The sequence below is a fragment of the Crocodylus porosus genome, unplaced genomic scaffold (assembly GCF_001723895.1).
Source record: "Crocodylus porosus isolate Cpor-Errol unplaced genomic scaffold, CroPor_comp1, whole genome shotgun sequence".
Classification (NCBI taxonomy): domain Eukaryota; kingdom Metazoa; phylum Chordata; order Crocodylia; family Crocodylidae; genus Crocodylus; species Crocodylus porosus.
Window position 1 is genome coordinate 53,084,497 of NW_017728947.1, and position 23,534 is coordinate 53,108,030.

At 39.9% G+C, this 23,534-nt stretch overlaps 1 protein-coding gene across 2 annotated transcripts in view; it reads left to right on the forward strand.

Annotated features, from left to right (window-relative positions):
• Positions 1 to 23,534, forward strand: part of TMEM87A (transmembrane protein 87A) — a 35,318-nt gene that overhangs the window by 5,896 nt on the left and 5,888 nt on the right. The window contains exons 2-16 of one of the 2 annotated variants that reach the window (XM_019551862.1): positions 690 to 787; positions 2,975 to 3,091; positions 5,760 to 5,813; positions 5,924 to 5,980; positions 9,615 to 9,765; positions 10,596 to 10,657; positions 12,713 to 12,896; positions 14,105 to 14,204; positions 15,745 to 15,838; positions 16,475 to 16,546; positions 18,774 to 18,882; positions 20,705 to 20,763; positions 21,066 to 21,169; positions 21,602 to 21,675; positions 22,495 to 22,556. In XM_019551862.1, coding sequence (XP_019407407.1) covers positions 690 to 787; positions 2,975 to 3,091; positions 5,760 to 5,813; positions 5,924 to 5,980; positions 9,615 to 9,765; positions 10,596 to 10,657; positions 12,713 to 12,896; positions 14,105 to 14,204; positions 15,745 to 15,838; positions 16,475 to 16,546; positions 18,774 to 18,882; positions 20,705 to 20,763; positions 21,066 to 21,169; positions 21,602 to 21,675; positions 22,495 to 22,556 — 1,397 coding nt within the window. Of the gene's footprint in view, positions 1 to 689; positions 788 to 2,974; positions 3,092 to 5,759; positions 5,814 to 5,923; positions 5,981 to 9,614; positions 9,766 to 10,595; positions 10,658 to 12,712; positions 12,897 to 14,104; positions 14,205 to 15,744; positions 15,839 to 16,474; positions 16,547 to 17,189; positions 17,259 to 18,773; positions 18,883 to 20,704; positions 20,764 to 21,065; positions 21,170 to 21,601; positions 21,676 to 22,494; positions 22,557 to 23,534 lie in introns of both variants that reach the window. The other variant, XM_019551863.1, reaches the window with a different exon arrangement.

Genomic DNA, 23,534 nt, shown 5'->3' on the forward strand with positions numbered 1-23,534 from the left:
CTGACCCCGGTGCTCTTTCCTGCCAAGGCAGGGGGTCGGACTAGATGATCTTCCTAGGTCCCTTCCAACTCTAGCTACTATGAAACTATAGGTTAGCTAGTACTAGTAATCACTTATAAGGGATAGAAAGGGTAGAGAGAAAGTCAGAAATGGTTAGGGGAAGGGGAGGGAATGTATTAAAAAAAGAAAAACAAAAAACTGGGTTTTGCTACATATGGATCATTAGATCTGGAGACTGCTTGTTAGCTTATTGCATTTAAAAAAAAGATTGGTTTTGATGTTAGCTTAATTGGATGGATTAAGTATATTTAAAGTAGCATCTTAAAGTGTTTCAGAGTCACCAGAGCTGTGCTCTGATATTTAGTCTAAGTGATACTACCCATACCTCTAAATATCCTTCATTATATTTTAAAATTGTAAAGATGGAGGGTCGGTGGTGTTGCTCTTCTTTGAGTTTACATTTTACAAGAACTGTTATTTATTTGCCTTAATACCCTCTGCAGTTGCATGAGCAAATAATTACAACATCTTTCAGGAAGTCTAGTGTAATTCTGTAATAGGGCTGAATGGAATTCTAGTCTCAATATACTTCCCTTCTGTCATGTGTGGTGCTAGTCCACTAATATCTAAGGGGAAAACTGGGCATGGATAGGATTTATGTTTTTTCCCCTCTCTTGTATTCCTTGTAGTTGAAGGAGATGAGAAGGCTTGCAATCCTTCCCAAAGTTACAATGTTACCTGGTACTTAAGATACTGTGATTGCTACAACGAAATCTTCAGCTTTGGGGTAAGGACTGTCTGGAACAGTTTGGGATTTTATAATCAGATGATTTAACAGACTTGGGTTTATGTATGTTGCTGTTTTTCTTCACCCCCATCATTCTAATCTACCCTGGTTGTGGCAAGTTCTTGGAGAGGGGAAATTTGATTTGAGGAATGGTCCATTGAAGTCAATAGACTTCTTTTTTTCATTGACTTCAGTGGATTTTGAATGAAGGTTGTGTGTGTTTATACCAATAAGCTTCCCCTTAAATTCAGAGCTTAAAATAATAAATGTATAAATCTAGTCACTCACACCCACACCCAACTGATATGGGGAAAAAAAAGAAAGAAAACTTGTGAGCATTCTAAATAAGAGCACATAATTGATTTCATTATTTGCCTACTTTCATTTTGTCCCTTAGTTCATTTGCATTTCAGTGGTCTTAATTTATATAAACACATGGGTCCAAAGCCAACTCCACCTTTAGGTGGTTAAGTAGCACTTTAGATGGGGCAGACAGCAGTGGGATAGCTTCTGTTTATTTCCTCTGATTACTTATCTGCAAAATGCAGAAATGCCATTGAAGATAGGTGCGGGAACCTGGGATTCATCTATCTGAGCCTCAGTCCTGCTGGTTGCCTGTCCTCATGGTCTTATATAGCTTCCCTTCTTTGCCCCAGTGGACCAGCTTTAGCAGGAGGGGTAGAGAGTGCACTTGGTAATACCTTACCTGTAGCCTCGCAGTTAGAACACTGCTGAAAAGTGGGTGATACAGGTTTATATTCTCTTTGGCTGACCTGGATATCCCTTTTCCCTCTCCCTCCTGTCACATCTCCCTGACATGCATGGAGATAATACACTGAGGAGTGTAAGTGACTGGAATGCATCTTTCTGAGCAAGCAAGCTCAGAAACATCTGCCAAGTTGTGCAGGGGATACATAGGCTCTAAAAATCTAAATAGCTCAAAATGATACACATGCAGTTTAAGTTAGCTGCGTAGGTGCTATTTTTCCATCCAAAGAGAGTTGGGTCTGGGCCATGTTGTTTTTCAAATACAGTTTAAAAATACAGCTTGTTTTTACAACTTTTATAATGCGTTTTTCTTGTTAGTTAACTTTCTTTGTCAGGTCAGTATTTTTAGGGACCTAATTTATACTGAAAAGTATCAACTCTGTGAGGATTTTAATAATTTAGGGTTCAATCATGCAGACTCGGGCTTGTGCTTCATTTTAAGTGTGTAAGTTGTTTCACTGACTTGATGAAAGCTATTCACATGATTGAAATTACCCATGTGTTTTCCAGACTGACCAGTAAGTAAGCAACAGTGTTGACATTTTTAGCCAGCAGCAGTCTTGTTTCAGGTGCAATGCTAAGGCTAGAGTAGTTAACTATAAAGTAAGCAAGCTTTAAACTTAAATTCCTTTTATGTGACAAGAAGCATTCACTGCTTCTGATGTATTATAGTAAGTGTTTATATTTTTATAATTTAGAGTAACTTTCATTTGTACAGCTTTTGGGCTGTCTGGCATTAAAAACTGCATTTACAGGACTATGTAAGAAGCTAATTATGTGTCAGAAATTATTACAAAATTATAGATAAACTGGGTTGCAGCTCTGTTGTTAGATCATTGAGATTTCGGTTATGAACTGTCCTTTAATCCCCACTGTAAACATACTTATGTGTGTGCTTATACAGTGAGCATGTTTGTAACACAAGGGAAGGGAAGCTTCATCTTACATGGATTAGATAGGATGTGAGACGGTTATTTTATGTGTCGTGTTAGAATCTATTCAAGGATATTGGCATGTTGAGAAATTATGCTGCTTTCTACTTCTTCCAACTCCGTGGGTTCCTATGTGCTGGAAATCTAGACTTGATGAATTAAGCCTGCTGGAGCACAGAAATAAACGCACTCCAGCAGACTGGCATCATGTGCATTAGCATCCCCATGTGTAAAAATGGCAATGGGATGCTTTGAACTAAAGCTTGTTCAATGAGCTTTAGTCCAAAGTGCCCTGCCACCATTTTTAAGTGTGGGGGACTCTGATACACATGCTGCTCAGGCATTTTTAATTAAAAGTGTTTGCTAATTAAAGCCACCCCTAACCCCTGTCCCCCTCTTCCCAGGGCGCCTCCTGGAGTACGTGTAAAAATGCCTCTTGAGCTAAACTCTCAAGATGCCAAACTAAGGCATGTTCTGTGTCTGACAGGATGAACAAGTGGAATATTATTTTGGGGCCACGTCTGAGGAGCGTTCTGGTTGGTCAGGGTCCTATGCCATGGCTTCACTCTTCTTCCCCAACTGTTCTGAGCTCTTCAAGCCACAGGTATCTGTGCAGACTTCTCAAACTTCCTTTCTCTTACAGCATGTGCAGATGAAAGAGGTCCTCATATTTGATATGGTTCCTACAGGAATAGTTGAGCTTGTTGCAGCCACACTTGTAACATGAAGAGATAAATACCTATCTCAGAAAATTATTTTTCTTTATCTGTGCGTAACAAGTAACAAAGAGCCAAAACAATTACAGCCACGATTTCTTGGGTTTGGTTTAACTGTTGTTCATTGTTCAAAATCAGGTCCTGAAAAGCAGATTTAAAAGGTGTTTTGTGATGCCTTTTATTTTGGCAATCCAGTTCATTGGTCCTACATTGCCAGCCCAATTCACGTTGCAAGGAAGGGTGGCATTGCACATGTGCACAGCTAGAGTGGGAGGCCACTTTGGGAGCTGTGGGAAGCACTCAGTAACCTGAGCTTTATACTTCTTTTGCTAATAAAGTCCTCTGCCTTTTTGCTAGGGGGAGTTCAAAACTAACATTTAAGTTAGGTTAAAGAATAACAAGAGCTGGGTATGGAGATTATATAAATACTGATAATAAAATAGAAAGTAGAAGGTACAAAAGAACATGTGAAGCATAAACCAGCTTAGAAGGGGAAGAGGGGGCCCCTGTAGGAAATGACACGTGGAGGTATATGGTTAGCAGAAGAACATCAAGAGAGTATGTGCAAATAGCAGGATATGGACCAGCTGTGTCTTGCCAAGGGAAACAATACAATCCTACCAATATCAAAAGTCAGTGTATGCACTGTTTGTTTAAGAGTTTGGACATAAAGCATTCAAGGAGAAAAGTGCAGAGTGGCATATAGATTAAGACACTAATGAACAATAGGAAACTTCTCATAGATGCATAATCTGTGACACTTGGAAAGAAAAAAAGCAGAATTAAAGGTGGCTTAAAATTGATTTTTAATAATGGGCTTCTTTCTCTTTCTGGCTTTGTATAAAAATAGCATGAGAGAGTTTTTTGTAACACGCTGCCTGATTTCACCTTTATATATAAAGAAATGTCAATATTATTTTTCCTGTTACTGCTTTTCAAGAGATCTTGAGGGTCTCAACTGTGTATTATGAGCCTCGAGATCTTAACTGAATTTATGGTTAAGTTAATACGACAGGGATTTTCAAGGTAGTCTTAGAGCACATATCCAGTGCTGTACAAAGGTAATCAAGCTATTTCCAACTGAATACTGCTTTCAGAACCTTAACTGGCTTCTCTGCCTGGCAGTGACTGTGCTATGTAGATGTACCACCTTGTTCAAAGTTAGCATGGGCATGTCTACATGTTGCTATGCTTTGGGCCTCTCTTCATGTGCAGATAAAGGCACAATGGGATCTAATGTGTGATCCACATAATCTTGCCTCTTGCTATGCTGCATATACGTGGCAGGAGGTATGACTGTGGGATCGTGCTTTAGATGCCATTGTGCTGTTATCATCAGTGCAGGGGGCGATCCTGAGCTCTCCCTGCACTGGCACCCATGGCTGTGAGCCCTACCGTTGGGGCTCCCAGTGTGGGCAGCCTTCCTTGCACTACTCCCACTGCAAGCCTTACAGCTGGCATGTGCTGCAGGGCTCCCAGCAGAGGAAATGCCTCTGCTGTGAGCATTGTCGGCTGCAGGGCTCTCAGTGGGGACAGTGCTGACCCCACTGTGAGCCTCGTGAGGTGCAGGGCTCACAGCAGAAGCAGTGTGGTGGAATGCTTCCTCTGCCACAAGCCCCGCGTGATAGGGGGTTTAGTGTTTTTCCTGTTGCTGCCGCTGTGAGCCCCACAGCCAAAGATGCTGCCCCTGATGTGGGCCCCGGTGTGAGTCTCTGGAGGTGCAGGGTTTACAGCAGTGGAAGCGTTGCCCCCCCGCAAGCCCCACTGTCCCTGCTGGGAGCCCTGCAGCCAACAATGCTCACAATGCAGGGAACACAGCCTCCACTGTGAGCCCCGCTGAGCCCTGTCAACTTCTGGGCTTGCAGCTGCAGGAGCTGGTGCGTGGGGAGCCTGGGATTGTAATCCTAGGCTCCACTTGCACTAGCAATAAAGCGTGATGGGATCTAATATATGATCCCACACAAGATCGCATTGTTCCTTTCTCTGCACGTGTAGACGGGTCCTAAGATGCATTTCCTTGAGCTTCTTTGGAAACCCAATCTAAATTTTTAACAGAACACTTGTTTCTCCCAAGTGTATAGCAGTTTAGTATTAATTAAAAAGCAGTGATTCCTCCCCCCCCCCCCGCTCAGTTGATCAGCTTTCATTATCTTGCTATTTAGTAATTGTATTAGTTCTCCAGTCACCAGCATCTCTTTCTGGGCAGGCAGGACCAAATTTCTAAAATTAAACAAAAAATTCAAACCACCAGAAAAAAAGATTTGCAGAAACAAACCTACCCTTCAAATCAATTGATTTCCATAGAAAAATACACATGATCCCAGTTATTTTCTTGGAAAAAAACAAAAAAACAACAACCCCCACTCTGTTCTATGAGTAATACAGTCTCTTACAAGGACAGTTCTAAGCAGGAGTGCAGAGCTTTCTCTAGTAGGGAAAGGATTGGAGCTAGATAGAGAAGAAGGCTCAAACACTAATTTCAAAGTGCTCTTTTTTGGTAACTCAACAGTTTTTATGCTGTTGTAATTTTTCATTAATACTTTTTTCACCCTAAAGATGTTCTACAAAGAATATGTTCATCCAGAACCCCTCTCAGGTAACAAACAGGAGGTAATGACTTTTCTTTGGTATGTATGGGGGGTTTTTTATTAATGGGGGGAGGCTAAAAATTCTTGCATCCTGACTAGTCTCCTGGCTTTTTTCCCTTCTCTACCTTCAAGAGTTTAAAAGATAAGAAGGAGAACAGTGCAAACCATACAACTATGGCAGAAAAAACTGTAAGTATCCTGAGAACATGGGGTATAAGGGTAGTGTGGAATCTAGTAATCTCATGTGAATTTTTTTTTCTGTTTGCATGAATTCTTTATAATAAGTAGTTTGAGTATGAAATAAGATAGCAATATCAGAATTTTATTAAACATAGCTATGTTTTAGCTTTGACAAAATGTAATATGTGTGATAATTTAGTGACTATAGAATAACTATGAGTGAATCTCATTTTTCATAAGAAATATTTGTTAACTCTTTATTCATTGTTCTTTTTGCATCTGAAAGGTCAGACTGTTATAAACTGAATTAAATGCAAGCTGCTTTTTAAAAATTTAATTCAGTAAATATTGATATATAAAATATGTCTCAAACCTAACAATTTATCAGTGATAATTTAGTTTTTATCTAATATTTATAGTATTCAAAGATTAAACTTGATTTAATATTGATATACTCACTGATGCATCAGACGTAACAAGCTAGATTAATAATTAAAAGTGTAATCTGCTCAATACTTTTAATGAATATTGCATTCTACCCCAACTAGAAATAATTGTTTTGCCACAACCTCAAAGGTGCCTGTCATGCAAATACCTATGCACATGCTTTACTTTACACCCATTAATACTATGATTGCATTCAGTAAAGTTAAAGTTTATATGGCCCTTTCAGTCTTTGTGGAACTGATTTTTAATGCAGCACAAACTGAGGAGACTGTTTCAAAGTTTGGCATATGGTAAATAAGTTATCTGTTTTCGTGTAATTTAAATAAGGGCCTTGTTACATGGTAATTTTGGAGCTCTTATCCCCTGGATTGTCCACAGTTAACTCCTTAAAGTAGATTAAATGCTTGTTATTTTGCACAAAGTTATTCCACTCCAAGGCAGGATTATCTCTGATCTGCACTACCCAGCTCCTGTTCCATTAAAATGTGGATACTCCTCATAGATGTGCCGCCCAAGTTGAAGTAATCTAATATTCTAGGATCTTTTGTGTCCACACCTGTAGAGCAGGGATAGAAGCCTTCCATAGCTCACCAGCCCCCTACAGAAAACTCTCAGCTACAGCTCCTAGTCCTTCCCCTGCTTACCAAGCATCTAGTGGCAAGTCACAGTTGTGCAGGTGTGGGACATTCAGAGAAGGTTTCTAGACTAAGGATATGACTGCCTGGTGGGGAGGCTGTGCCAGAAGCCAGAGCGAGGCCGCCTTCACTTTTCCGCTCTGGATGTTCCTGTGGCTGTGAGAAGCCTGGGAAAGCTCCTGGCCGGCCTTATGCACACCCCATATACCCTCAAGCCCTTTTCACAAACTCCACAGCTACACCCTCTTCCTCACACAATCACACATCCCACAAATACCACGCACACAGCTCCCGACAAACCCCACACCTACCTACCCATACCCCACCGAATCCCTGCACACCCTACACACTGTACAAGAGTAAGACTGCATTTTGAGCTATTATGCAATCATTTCTACATATACAACACAAACACACAAAAGCATGGAAAAGCGCAGACTCGGCGGTGATCTTGTGGCACCTATAAGTTTATCAGGGGTGTTCACCAGGATCTGGGGAAACGTCTGTTCACCAGAGTGCCCCAAGGGATGACAAGGTCGAACGGTCACAAACTCCTCTGACTGGTTCAGGCTGCACATAAGGAAGAACTCCTTTACTGTCCAAGCCCCCAAGGTTTGGAATAGACTTCCATTGGAGGTGGTTCAAGCACCCACTTTGAATGCCTTCAAGACACATTTGGATATTTATCTTGGTGGGATCCTATGATACCTGCTGACTTCCTGCCCCTGGGGCAGGGGACTGGACTCAATGATCCTCTGGGGTCCCTTCCAGCCCGAACGTCTGTGAAATCTATGAAACTCCAGGCTTGGATCAGTGGCTGACTGACAGGGCTGGGGAGGGGGCCATGGCCCCCAGGCAGCAGCCCTGGTGGGGTGCTGCTGGCCAGGCCCTTCAATGTTCTTATCGCACGATGTGACTTTTTAAGTATTGCTATGAGAAGCGGGTAGGGGGAAAGGGCGCAAATGCAAGCATTGGTCCCCAGGTACCAGAGACCCATGGTATGTCACTGGCTTGGAGTAACACTGATCAACATTTGTGTGGCTCATAGCGTAAATTGTAACAAAGCCCTAATATTCCTCTACTTCTGTTAAGTGTCTTAATTCCAATTCTATAATCTGAGCATAGGATAGTGTTTAATATACAGCATTATCTTGGTTTTAGTTTTTGTAATTGAGTAATTTCTTAAAGAGAGGAAGCTTGAAATTCTTCTGTACTAAAATGGTTCAGTGAGAAACTGTAATGAAAATTAAAAAATGTCTTGAGGCAGACTTAAATTTGGGGACTGTTTTGCCATCATCATAAGAGCTGTCAAATGTCAGAGGAACTTTTTTTTGATATGGGTACTGTTGTACTTAATTTTGATTTTAGGGCCTTGTGGTATAGACGGAATAAATTGATTGGTGAGACAATTCCAGACTTTAATGCAAATTTATTAAACACTTAAGCAATATCAAAACTCTGAAACAATCTATAAAGGTATTCTTACCTAGCCCTTCCAAATGATGCACAGTGACTCAGTTGGCCAGGCATGATTGTCATGGCATCAAGGGTTGCAACCGTAGTAGCCGGGTGTTGTTTGCTTCTCTGGCTTCCAAAGTGTTAAGCTTCTTCTTTGGCTATTTGTTACGTTTGACATCTTTTTTCCCCATATGATTAACAAGGTTCCATATATGGTTATGTCACAGGTTCCCGCCAGTAACCCTTTCATATCAGCTGTCCCCTGTTACTCTGTTACCCATATCCTGTCTTTCAACTTTCTTATTTCTAAGTAGGTCATTCTTATTGCTAATAAGACAGTGCAACAAAGACATCAACAAAGCCAATCGCACCTTATCATGCATTAGCAGATGCATGACCAACAGAGCAAGGGAGGTGATGCTTCCCATCTACGTGGCACTAGTCAGGCTGCAGTTGGAGTACTGTAACCAGTTCTGGGTGCTGCACTTCAAGAGGGATATGGAGAATCTGGAGAAGGTCCAGAGGAGGGCCACTTGTGTGATTAGTGGCCTCCGTACAAAACCCTACGAGGGGAGGTTGAGAGATATGGATCTTTTCAGCCTTCACAAGAGACATCTGAGGGGAGATCTTGTAGCAGCCTATAAGTTTATCAAGGGAGGACAACAGAGAGTTGGAGATGCGTTATTTACCAGAGCATCCCTGGGAGTAATTTGCAGTAATGGGTACAAACTAGTGGAGAATAGATTCAGGTTAGACATTAGGAAGAAATTTTTGACGGTAAGGGTGGCCAGAATCTGGGATGGGCTGCCAAGAGAGGTGGTACTATCACCTAACTTGGAGGTCTTCAAGAGGAGGCAAATAGGCACCTGACTGGGGTCATCTGACCTTGGTCCTTTTCCTGCCTGGGGCAGGGGGTCGTACACGATGATCCTTCAGGGTCCTTTCCGACTCTAGAGTCTATGAATCTATGAGTGTATGCTTTAGATATGAACATAGTGTTTGGTCAGAATATTTTCTGGAGTCTCACTAGAAGTGTTTATTGTTGCACTGATCTGATCTCCTCTGTATTGTCCTCTGTCTATATCTGTGCATTTCATTTTTAGGCAAGGAATGCTTTGATCAAAACGTGGCGAGATGGGCCATATATCTTTATTGTACAGATTGGGATTATGGCTTCGAAGGAGTCTAGTACAAAAGTTAAGAGGATGGAGAAAAGTACACCGTCATCTAATCCTGAAGAGAAACTCTTTACAAGTAAGTTATATATGGCAATTTCAGAAAGGAAAGAATGGATTTATTGAGTACTATCAGACATAAAGTGTAATTTTGTAATGTGGAGATTGTGGTCCTGTCCATCTCTCACATGACTGAGAATTAAACATGCCACACTAGAGTTCCCTTCATCCTAATAAAACAGATGATCCTTTCACAGGGTTGTGAAGATTAGCAGTTTTGAGCATGATCAGGTTAATGGTGGAAATGAACAGGAGATTTAGGCAACTAATTTGAGGATCTTGTCTACATATAGGTATATAGTTGAGAACACCCTATAGAATGAGTGACCTCTTAGGTATCCTGGCTTCAAGTGGTGTATGGCATTGCAAAATCAAGATTAACACCTTGTTATTGTAACTAACACTATTTTGGAATGCTGTCCAACCTTTTGAGAAATACATTAATGGAAATTTGATATTTTAAATTAAATTGTTACTGGTTAATAAGGTGTTTGCAATAATGGATACACTGCATTGGCAATTAGGAAGATGGAAATTCAAAGTACAGGCTTAAATGCAGTCTTGAACTTGCCTTATTATGCATAGAGTCTTTAGCACAAATTAGTTTGTACACTGCCAGGGGCTGCTGTATAATGAGGAATGCCATTTTAATTGCATGCTTGCTTTTGAATATTTTATACAAGGTTTAATTTTTTTCTTGATAAAAGTGCAGGTTAGATATAAGAGTTATTACACTATGTAGGGATTTAGGATTATCTTGTTTAAGTGGTGAAGTCAGAATTAGGTGTCTGCTGTGATTTTTGTTTTTTCATTCCCATCCAAATCAGCTATTGGATTGTGTTTTGACAGTGACAGTGGAGCTGCAAGGTCCATATGAATACCTCTCTCTTGCAGACTATCCTCTCATGATCGTAAGTAAAACTGAATTTTTTGAGTTCATCCACAGAATTGACACAAAACCTAGTGTAAGAACTATTAAACAGCATTGTCATACAGTGACTTGCATATTGGCTCAAAAAAAATCGAACACGCTTTTAGCAGCATTCCTGATATTAAATCTATTAATGCCTTTTTCCTGCATTACAAAATTCAGATAATTTTTTGTCTGAACGATATAACACTGCTGTGGACTTGTTATGCCAGAGGATATCAGTATCATTTACGCAGTTACTCACTCATGAACTGAAATTCTTAAATCTCTCCCTGCCTTCTTAGTTCATCTTTGGGGAAAACTTACTGTGTTTATCTGTTGCCCTTCTTTTGTGTATCATTGCTTTCTCTGCTCTTTTGAACCAGCCAGTCTTCTATGGATCTTCATGGGCACTGAAGTATGATAATCAAGCTTTTAAATGACACTGTAATTCCTTCGAGTCAGCAAGTCTTTTTTTTTTAATACTATCTTTAGCTGTTTCTCTCCAGGAGATGAAATGTTCTCCTGCTGACTAAAGGACATGACAAGAGTTTTGCAAAATGTTCATGCAATTATATAAGCCACAAGCAAAGACTGACAGGAAGTACAGTCTTTATCCTAATTGCATTTGCTAAAGTGAGCTCTGCTACCAGGGGTAAGCTGTAGCATTTCAGTAAGAAACTGAGATACTATGTGGTTTGCTTTCAGCAGTAGAAGGTATCCAGCCTTATTTCTAGAGACTCCATTCACATATCTGAATGTTAAAATATACAGATTCAGGAAAAGGGCCCCTGAGTCTAGAGTTAATCTGATCTGGAAGGATTCATCCCAGGTTGCAGTATCTAGGGCCTTCTGTTTGAATTGCATGAGTAACCCACAAATAGGATTTTTATGGAAGAGAAATTCTATCCTAGAAAAGAAGTGTGTTAAGACTGTGGAGCTTTCAGGGCACTGCCCAGTTAGGTTTGCAGTGTTCTTGTTTTAAAAGCCTATTTTCTGTAACGGGAGACTGCACAGTTGTCTGTTTGATATCCCACTGTAAAGCTGATTGCATATCAAATTGTTATTCATCTTGTGTATTTCTCCTTTCTCTTCACCCTCATCATTCTTGTGCACATAGCTTCAATGCTCTTTTGGAAATGTATTGTGTTGTTATAGGCTGTTAGGGTTTCTAATTTGTCACTGAATAACATATATTAAATGTGTTTTGTGACGTGTCAACTTTATTTCTGCACAGTGTAGGGGAAGATCATGATAAGCTCAAAACATGATACAGTGGTAGTTTGAGCAGTCTTTTATGATTTAATTTCTGGGTTTCTTCCTAGGGTCCCTTATCTCAATCCCCCCCCTTTTTTAAATTACCTTGACTTTGTTTGAAAACTGTGCACTAAAATTCAGCTTTTAGGGCTCAGGGAAATGACCTGTAATGGAAAGCCAGTCATATCTTTATTGGGGTTGAGGTGGTTACAACCCCTCAAGTTCATGTTGTTGGGTTGTTTTTTGGGTCTGTTCCCCGCCCCCCTCCCCCGGCATGGTAACGCTGGCTCTTCAGGCAGTCTTTCCAGATATTCAGGAAAATATATGGAAATTATCGTAAAGATAACAAAGTTCACAACCACAAAAACATATTCATACCAAGGGACACTATTTCTTGGTGTTATGGGATGATTTGGACAAGTCCAAACTCTTATCTGAGTTTTCTGAATTTTCCTCCGAAGGAATAAATCAAATGGATCAATAAACTCAGAAGAAATTGGCAAGCTTCTCTTATACAAGAGTGAAATCACTTACAAACTCAGTAATACTGATTCTTTTTGCTGGCAATGATAAAGTATATTAAGCCTGTAAATTTTACAGAACACCAAGATGAGAAGAGAAGTAAAGTTTTTGACTCCCTCTCCTTTCCACATTAGTTTGATATACTGATATATATCTCAAATATATACTAGGAAAATATAGCAATATTAAAGCCATGCTATTCTTATATGAAAATACTGTTGGATCTAACCATCCTATTGATTTTTGTTTTTCCCTTGCTTCCCTCCTGATATGATAGTTTTTTATGGTGATGTGTATCGTGTATGTGTTCTTTGGAGTCCTCTGGCTTGCATGGTCAGCCTGTTACTGGCAGGACCTCCTCAGGATCCAGTTCTGGATTGGTGCTGTCATCTTCCTGGGAATGCTGGAGAAAGCAGTCTTTTATGCAGAATTTCAGAATATCCGTTACAAGGGAGAATCTGGTATGTAGCAAGGACAGCTTAGAAAGGTGGTAGTGGGACACGGGAGTAATGACTTACTCTGATAGCTAACTAATTTGATAATGAAAATACAGTAACTGTTTGATAGCTGGGGATCACTTCACAACAAACAGTCAAGAGCCAAAGTTCTTCGGTTCTGTTTATGTCACAGATTCTCCATATAACCTCTGACAAATCGCTAACTGCTGTCTTTATTGTAATGGCTGTGAAAACGTTATGCTGTCTACTTCATAGGAATAACCGAAGTCTGTTTCAGATGTCTTCTGACACTTTTTTTTTGAGACTGCAAATGCACTGTTTTATGTGTATGATATTCTTACACGTTAACAACCTTTGACCTAACTAATGAAATTCAAAGCTGATACTCTTATACTGTGGTACAGTAAGAGGTCTTAGAATACTGGATAATAGTTTCAAATGCTGTATCTAGATGTAGGAGAATGAATAGTAGACCAATTTTCAGCAAAGTACAGTGACTGTAGCTGGGTTGGAGAGTTATGTTGTCTGGTTTTTACTCATTTGATACATACCAGCTGGTAACAACCAAAACTTGCTACCATAGCTGTTCACTGGTAAATTGGCTTTAGATGGATTAGCACAGGGTGCCCCAGAAGATTATAAAGGAGGATGCAAGTAAGTGAAACTAATAAGATCATAATGAATCAATAAGAAACCACCCAGTTCTGTAGCAACAAGGATCTTATTGGCTGGCATTAGTATCCAGCAGATGGCCATGGGTTGTAGCTTTGGTAGCTGTAGGAAGGAATGGGGAAGCATGGTAAATTTAATAGCTAACAATCTTGACACAGCTGGAAGTAGAAACCAAGTTTGACAACTTATGTACTCTGAGGTAAGGCAAGGGACTAAAATAACATTTTTCAGGTTGTCTCTTTGCTGAAGGATGCACTGTTCCAGCAAAGAGGCTGGTCTGGCATAATCCAAGGTATTTTGGACTGAATAGCTCACCGTTTTTGGAGATAAATTTCCCATCATCTTGTTTAATGATGAGAGAAGTATTTGGCACTTCCTGGAAATTTGTTCCAGTAAGGGTAATGAAAGCATTGAAAACTTCACTTTCCTGGATTTCAGGAAATAATCTTCGTTACTGTAGTATTGTTAATCCTGCTGTGTATTATTTAAAACCAAATTACATGTATGTAAATTAGTTTCCTGTATTTTGTTTTTGATAGTCCAGGGAGCACTGATACTTGCAGAACTGCTTTCTGCTGTGAAACGTTCATTGGCTCGGACTCTGGTCATCATAGTGAGCCTGGGATATGGGATAGTCAAGTGAGTAATGGACTGTTCTCTGCATGGCAGAAATTACCCATTTATCTTTTAAATTTGTTAAATGATTTGAAGATCATTAAGCAAACTGGTGCTTTCCATTGCCACATGGAAAATCATTGTTTGCACTTGAAGTATGAACAGGTTAGGGAAAATTGACAGCTGTGAGCTCCTTATTGCGGCCTAGATCCTATTTGGAACAGTATGGAATAGGCGCACCTTCGTAACTGCAGTGAACGTGTGCTTCTACTCTCGAGTGTTTCTTTGTGTTTACAAAGATGAAATGTTTGGCAACTCAGCTGCTCTGTTCTGATTCATATGTGCCATATTGACGTGTCTGTATGCTGAAGTTGGACAGAAATGCTGCAAATGGTCATAGGAGACTAAAGAAATAGAAATAAAAGACAAAGCAGATCATTTGCAGAAAGGAATAGCATAAACTCAAAAGAGCTTGGAGAATGCTAACTTAAAACATAATGAGAGAAAAAGTTTAAACAGCTGTACAAAAGTGTAATAGAAAATTGTTCTTTTTCCCCCAAACTATTTGACTAGAGTAGAAATTTGAAAATTTTTGAGGTTTATTTTCATCTGGTAGGCAGGACCTGATTGTATAAGGCAGGGGCTCTCAAACTATGGGTTGTGATCCCCTGGGGGGTCGCAAGCAACTTAAAAGGAGGCTGAAAACTTTCCAGGGGGTACGTGTGGGGAAGCAGCACATGGTGGTGGCACAGAGTAGTGGATGGCGGCAGCAGCTGCTGTGTGTGAGCTCCCTGTCCCCTGCCACTGCCATTCAGTGCTTGGGGTTATGGTATCACTAAGTTTGAGAACCTCTCCATCATTGAGGCTGCTGAATAGGAGTCTGCAGTTAAATCACAGTAACAGTTTGATATCGGTATTTACTTTGAATAGAGGGGAAAAATTACGTTTAATGTCAGGAGTTAAATCATTCTTCCTGTGAATATATCCTTCCCTAACATAGGGCTATTTTCTCTCCCATGTAAATAGTAGTGTTAATTATGAGCTGTACTGCCACCGAGAGATGTTTTGCTGGCAATGCTTACATCAAGCGCCACAGCAAAAGGACTGCTTTTCTTCAGTTCCTACACTTGGTGGAAAGAGTCTTCACTAGAACTAAGACTTGCTTATAAAGCTTTGTTTAGATGAGGATTTAGCTTGATCTAAAAAAACATTGTTTAGGCATTCAGCTGGTTAAGATGAGAAAAATTGTATTTTAGAATGATAAAAGCCTAGGTGACATCTTAAGTTTAATTTAAGCAGTTTAGCACATTAAGTACACTTTGCATTTTTAGTGTATTCATTAGGGTGAAAGAATGAACACTTTGCACATCACACCTTTTATATTAAAGCCAAGGAAAACCTAACAGTGCATGTAGAGCATCACAACACAATCATTTCCTAGCTCTCTGAATAATTGTGAAGAAAATCATTTAATTGTGTTCCTTTTGCCCCATTATAGACTAAGTAAGGGCATTCTTGAGCTTTCTTTCACTTAATTTATATTTCTTTTATGCTTTTCCTACAGGCCTCGTCTTGGAGTCACTCTTCACAAAGTGGTTATGGCTGGAGCTCTCTATCTATTGTTTTCTGGCATGGAAGGTGTCTTGAGAGTTACAGGGGTCAGTAAGCAGTGCTTGAATTTTCTGGTGCACTGTAAATGTGGCACTTATGGATCTTATATATAATTATTATGATTGCAGTTTGTAGTGCAGAATCCCTGGGCTCCACTTAAAATAAGGAAACTTGGTGAATGAAATTTCTAGGCTTTTGAGCTGGAGATCATAGAGGTGGGGTATGAAAGCTTTATTCTCCAAATAATTTGCCAATCAAATGCTTCCTTTGCTCTCCAAAATATAGTTAGAAATAATTGCATTAAATAATATGTGTTTTTAGTGAGTAACTAAAATATGCAAAAGCAGACATTTTTTCTGAATTGACAAAAAACATATACACACTGAAAACACTGACAAATGGAAGAAACACTGACAAATAGAAGTTGATGCTTCTTGCAAATGTTTGGAAGTGCACTTTTTAATAGCTTAACTAGCACTTGTCTTTTTGTGATTTTATTAGACTCACCTTTCTGAGGCTGCTGACTTCACAGGGTCAGCACCGGTATGGCAGTGGCACTGCTGCTTTTTTCATTCTGAAACTTGCCTGTTGGCAGGAGTATGTTCCAGTTTTGATTTTGCTCTCCATTTGAACTCTTTGGATCATGTATTTTGACATAGTCTCTTATTTTGGTACCTTTTCAGTTTTTCTATGGTACTGCAGCTTCAATAGCACATGTGGCTCTTTCTGTAATTGATGCTTGTATAATGTTGTGGATATCCTTTCAGAAATTGCATGGTATAACTAGTTTCTGTAGGAAACATTCAATGTATGGTAGTACAAGTCATCTTTGCCAGATTATCTCTTGAATTAATTCGTACACATGAGAGAAGACTGATTTCTTATTGTCTGGTGGTCCCATTTAATTCTGGTTTGGTTTAGTGCTTAACAGTAGAATATATGATCTTTGACACCAGTGTTACAAAAGACTCACTTGCTAGATGTATGCCATACTGTCTACCTGCTCTCTGTAAGGGGTGTTCCTGCATGGGTGCACTGTCACAGCAGGCAGCTTGTTGCTGCCACCTCTTCGTTGACTTAGATTTACCTTACTTTGGAACACTGCCACTTGCCCTGACAGTCTTTGATAGGAGAGAGCTTTACTTGTCATGACTGATACTGGCCAAGTGGCATTGTCAGCTTTTACCTTGATACAAAATACTCTGTGCATTGGGTTGAACACTAATTCAACCCCTCTGCTTCATCAGGAAAGCAGAGAGAAATGTATACTTTTGCAGTTTTATATTTGTGCCCTCTGATTAAAAAAGCAAACAAATAAACTAGGACTGCTTTCTTGATTCTTCTGTGCTTTGCTTCACATTCATCTTGTTCTCACTGCCTGTTTCTCTTTATCTCTAGGCACAGAATGATCTTGCCTCCTTGGCCTTTATTCCGCTGGCTTTCCTAGATACTGCCCTCTGCTGGTGGATATCCTTCATTAGTTGATTTGGTGGAGCATTTTTCTTTGGAGCTTGGGTTTTCAAGGGGTCTGTCTGCACAAACTTTTTTTGCCAGGTTCAGTGACTTACTGTCTCTTGAGAAATTTACCTTGGGTTCCATTATCTGAGAGTTCAGGTAAGCTCTACTTTTACAGCTTGTGCAGAAAAAATGATGTTGGAAACAGAGATCTATTTCAGCAACTCTTTATCCGTACTCCTTTGAATGCTTAGACTGTGTGTATCATGTCCTGATTGTTGAAGAGTTCAGTTACTCTAATATTATATCGATGCAGCAATGAAAAGAGCAGCTTTCAGAAAATGGGTTGCCTTAGTTTTAGTATCACATTTGAGACTTAAAAAAACAGCCTTATTATAGCAACTCTAGAGCCAAATGTCCTTCTCAACTCTGACAGGCCTCAAAATAGTTTGAAAACAAAATGAGACTTTTAAACTTTCATGAATGGTGTCTGTATAAACCCTTTTCCTAACCTTCTTTTCCATGGTTTGCACCTTATAGGGCCTGTCATGCTCTGGCTCTTAGGAGTCCAGGTTTCACCTTGGTTTGGTGAATGACAGCAAACCTTTTGGCCCTGTGGGCTGAATGAGTGCCACAGGTTTGGTCCATGACTCCAATCGTACGCTGTCTGCTACTAGATCTAGCTGCATGCCTTTCATTACCTTGATCCAGCCCTGGGCCAGCTGCCACCCCTATCCAGCTGCATGCTGCTAGCCTACTAGATCCAGCCCTGTACCAGCACGATCTAGCATGCAGGGCCATGTTATCTAGCCCAAACAAGGCTTACCATGGTTCTGGAAATCCAGAAGCAGGGGAGCATCAGTTAATGCTACCATGACTCCGCCACCACCAAATTTCTGGACCTTTGGAGAGTACCTCAGGCTACATAATATGGCTCTGTGGATCGGGGTTGAGCATCCTTCATGTATGCTATTGAAGTAGCTGAGCAATCAGTAAGTCAGGATAAATCAAATAGCATGCAGGCTGTGTCTCAATTTCCTCCCTTGTACAACAGCTACTCTTTGTGTAAAGATGTGTGGAATCATTATGGAATTAAAAGAGCAGGCAGACTGGTGAAGATACAGGTTATGTTGGAATCTGCTCCTGAATTTAATTTTTTTTCCACATTTCAAAATTCATATAAAAATCATGTGGAGGTATGAGCTGCTGTTTGTCATATGCATATTTTTGAAGTTTGCATCTGGATGTCCTGTCAGTGTATTGGTCAGAGGAGTCTGCTATGGTAGCTGGGAGGCTTTTTAAAAAAACAAAAGTGAGGGAAACAGTCTGTTTATCCCAAACCACTGCAGAACTGTTACCTCTGAACTGCCTTCTACCAGTGTATGGGAAAGCTGGGTCACCTTAGAATCCTATACTGGAGGTGTGTGGGGGCACTCTGCATTGAATGCCATTGTTGTTGAGAAGTGTATAACAGCCACATCCTACTGATTTGTTGATTTTGAGATTGCTTTCTTTGACTTGGTAAACATATTCATCAGCCTCACTCAAACAATGAAGCTGTTGAAACTACGGAGGAATGTTGTGAAACTTTCTCTTTATCGGCACTTCACCAACACTCTTATCTTGGCAGTAACAGGTGAGCTACTGATTTTATTTTCAGTAAATAGCATGCTTGCGCTCTGTATTATCAGACTGGTTTGATTTCCTAAAGCTAGCCTGTGCCTCAATATATTGGCCTTTCTTTTACATGTAATGCCATTTCCATGGTTGTTATTCTTTAATATTCAAACTCGGCTTGGGTTTCTGTGTGGCTTTTCTTGCTCCCTGAGGCACTAACTCCAAATCAGTGTGCATACGAATAAGATTAATAATTCTGTGCCAGTTCTTGTTGTGGCCCCCTCCCCACTCCCAAACACTTCCTTATGCTTTGTTGGCAGCTGCGTCCCAGGCGGATGTCTGCTTTGTTCCCAAGATGTGTAATAGCTTGTTCCAAAACTGCTGTACAAGTGGGTTCTGATTTGCTAGAGGAGTTCAAGATGTAGTATGGTTCCACAATCCTGACACAGTCTTTGCTTCCATGCTTTCTTCCTCAGTCAGGCTAAGAGCAGATCCCTGAAAAAGGTATTAAACAAAATTCTTCTGTTCAAAGAAAACTGAACAGGCTGTCTGGGTTTGAAAAACTGGAACTGCAACTTTGTATCCACTTCCAGTAAATAAAATAAACATTTGAATATGAAAGATAAACCTGTTAATGCTATTAGGTCCTCAGTTTCTCTCACCATAACCAGGCAGTGAGCATGTTCACTTTTAACTCTTGCATAAGGAACAAGCTGTTTCAAAAGGTGTTTTATAAAGTGTTTTACTTGCATAGATGGCTTTGATTGAAGTTCTTGGCAACATCTGACTAAGCTACTGCAAAACTCAACTAATAAGAAAAATATCCATTCTTTGAACCTTACTATGGGGTGAGCCCATTTAGTTCCAGCATTAAAATTTCAATGTGGGTCGGGCTAGTAGGAATGGTGGCATGGGTGATATTGCTACTTAATCATTTCTACTTGTCATCTGGTCATAGAGTTCCAGTGCTTGAGTGCCAAGATCCTAGTCTGTCTTTAGATAATAGAAAGAAACATGAGACTGGAAAATGGAGATATGAGGTTTTACTAAGTCCTTTTGACTTGAAGTATATTTTGTTTGTGAAGGATGGGTAACATATAGTAATATAGGCTTCAGGTTTGAAATACCTCACCTTCCTGTATTAAAGCCAGTTTCTGACTGGGTCAGTTCAAATTGTAATTATGGGAGGATACTCTATGAAGGTCTGTGGGACACACAACCTTTTAAAAACAAGGTCTTAATAGTACTGTAGAAGCATTAGTTTCTTTGATTTCTCTGTGTGCTTCATTGAGGCTTTTAACTTGGTCATGTAGTACAAGGGGTCCTAACTGGTTGTTGGCATGGATGCCTGAAGTCACTATTCTTTGCTGGGCAGGAAGTGCAGTTTGTAAAGAGCTGTGGTTTTCTCTAGAATCATAAAAATAGATATGACCCACTAAAAAGCTTCTGCAGTCAGGGAGGAGACAGGGAGTGGTAGGGGAGTCCTTTCTTATAATGTCTCAGACATTATAAGTGACAGTATGCTTTGGGGAAAACAAGAACATTTTGATTTCAGCTCTTAATTTTAAGTGATTAAATTTAGCCAATGAGAGATGATTGGCATAGAACTGCACTGACCCTTTGTGAATGGAAAACAAAGATACAAAAAAGAAAATACATAGTAAACTGTGGATGTTTAAGATCTTTTGCTTATGAAACTCTGAGGAAGTGCTTGCTTGGTGCTCAGGTATTCTAGTGATAGGTATACAGATACTCAAGACAGACAATTTGAGATATAAGGCTTTTGTGTATTTGAGTGGAATAGCAACATTCTTTGACCAAGTGTTCTTTCTTACCTTCAGCTTCCATTGTATTTATCATTTGGACCACCATGAAGTTCAGGCTAGTGGATTGTCAGTCGGTGAGTTTACCTGTCATTAAGTGGGTTTCCATGATTAGAACTTCATTTATAAGTTTATACTTTCAGGTAAGAGGGGGTGGTGGCTGAAAAGGACTCTTTCTATTGAGTCTTCTGTATGTAGATGAGTGCACCTTAAAGTGTTAATACATCAATATTTACACTGTTAGGGGAAGCCATTTAGTACAGAAATGCAACTTCATTTTTTGTATAATGTTTGCCCATCTGTGGAAAGAGGACTTGTATGCACTTTGTTCCTGGTCTGTTTTGTTTTTTTTAACCTGTAGCACTTCTCTGCTTGACAGGACTGGCGGGAGCTGTGGGTAGATGATGCCATCTGGCGGTTATTATTCTCAATGATACTTTTTGTCATCATGATTCTGTGGAGGCCATCTGCCAACAACCAAAGGTTTACTCTCTCTTACCTCTTTTTTTTTTCTTCTTTTTTTAGTACCATTTGAGCAATGTCTGTTTGTTCATAGAGCATTTCTAGAATTTTTGGTGTACAACCAGTTGCTGTATCTATCTCCAGGGTTTCCGAGCAATATGTGTACAGATTAATGGAAAAACATGGTTAATGTCATTCCTTCCTGATCTCAGAAGTGGAAGCTGCAGTTGAAGAGGATGCATGTATTCTCCCTAATGGCATAACCATTTAAAAAGATAAATGAATATTGAGCTTACCTTATAGTTGAGCATTAATCTAATGTATAATCACTGCACTGTGAAGAGCAGTCAGGTGATACAAATTGTTGAGATGAGAAATGTGTTAAAAATAATGTGAAAATATTTGCAATTTCTGAGTATCATTCTTATGATGTCTATTTCTTTTCCTCTAAAGGTTTGCTTTCTCACCATTGTCTGAGGAAGATGATGATGATGAACAGAAAGAGCCAATGCTAAAGGAAAGCTTTGGTAGGGACAGAATCCTGATGTTTCTGTTTTTTGAGAGAAATCTAACTGCTGATTTGACAGCCCTGGGGAGTGAAGTCTTCTGTTTTCTGTAAAATCAGGAACACGTACAGCAGTGTAAACGTCCATGCTGTCACTGCTATACTTTTTCTTAGCGTTAGAGGAGAACAACTAGTAGGTATTCAGTTCATTCTTTTACATGTCTTCCAACCATGGACTTCTCAGATGAACCTGGCTAGTGAGAGTGTTAATTTAATGGTTGCTTTGTCTTGTGTAATCCTTTTCCAGAAACTGGACTGAAACCAACAATTTACTTCATGTAGGCCATCCTCCCTTAGATGGTGGGGTTTTTTTGATGCTAATGCTAGACAGATTAAGGTTGATTTTTCTTCGTCTTTTTTTTTTTTTGTAAATGTGAATTAGATGTTAGATGTCATTCCTTGAGCCCTTCAGTTCTAATTATTTCACTTATCAGAAAGATCTAAGGAAGAGAAGAGGGAAACTGACACTACAGGAACAAGCAAATTACGTTCAATGTAAACTGAACAAGCAGACCATTTTTTCTCTTACACAGAGGTGTTTATCCATTGAACTTATTTGCTTGTCATATACATACATTATTTTTTCCCCTCTGTGTCCCTACAAAATTACCAGTATTCTTTGGGACTTGAAAAGGGGCTCTCCACTTTAAATAATCAGCATGCCTTTCTCTCCCAAGTCATTATTTGGCTTAAGCTGACTATTCCTACAGCATAAATCCATCTGTACTCTATATGCTGGCCTAGTTTAATCACTCAGTTTTATTTTTTCTTTCCTTTGCAGAAGGGATGAAAATGAGAAGTACAAAACAAGAGCCAAATGGGAATGTGAAAGCAAACAAAGCTGTAAGTATGCTGTTCCTACCTTGCTAAAGATTTCACAGTAAAGACAAATCCAGCTCTTTCAAGTGTCTGCCACTTGTGTAGGATCTCTTCAAGAGTAGGAGAAAGGGAGAAGGAGAACAGAAATTCCATGGACTTGCCAAGATGGTGGGTTGGGTCTATGTAGCAAGTGCGGTGCTTGTGACAAGAGTGTAAGCATGCAATTAGCTTTCTGGTAAGTCAGACCTTGTCATGTACTTTGAGCATTTGTGTATTCCTTGCATCTGATGCAGTAGGTTCTTGCCTGTGAAATTTCATGCTACTGTGAATCAGTCTCCCTGCTTACCTTCTGCTTAATATAGTCTTTGTGACTAACCTCTTGGGTTCTGAGATTTGCATCAAAATGGAATGTACGGAGGCTGAATTGAATTTGGAAGGAATTTATGCTGTTTGGCTTATGCCTCCGAATCCTGTATGCTTGGTCAGCCACTTTGGTGTATCTACAGCCACTGGAAGTGCTTTTATGTCTTTTGTAGGTCCAGCTAAAGTATTTACATTTTTCACTTGATAAGTTGGATTTATACAAAGCTGCTTCTGAGAGACCTGTACTTTTGTTAAAAAATACTTATAATGTTTAGAATCCATGATACCATCAGAAATCTCTTTACCACTATCACAGACTTTGATGTTCTTGAGTTGGTAAGCAAGGGCATACTTAGATCAAGTAAAGGTGACAAAGGCCACTACTACTAGAAATATTTGGTCAGTGCTCAGACACTGAAAGAAATAGATTCATAGACATTAGGGCTGGAAGGGACCTCGGAAGATCATCAAGTCCAGCCCCCCTGCCCAAAGGGCAAGAAGTCAGCTGGGGTCATAGGATCCCAGCAAGATAAGCATCCATTTTGCTCTTGAAGGTGTTCAGTGTAGGTGCTTGAACCACCTCCGATGGCAGGCTGTTCCAGACCTTGGGGGCTCAGACAGTTAAGAAATTCTTCCTTA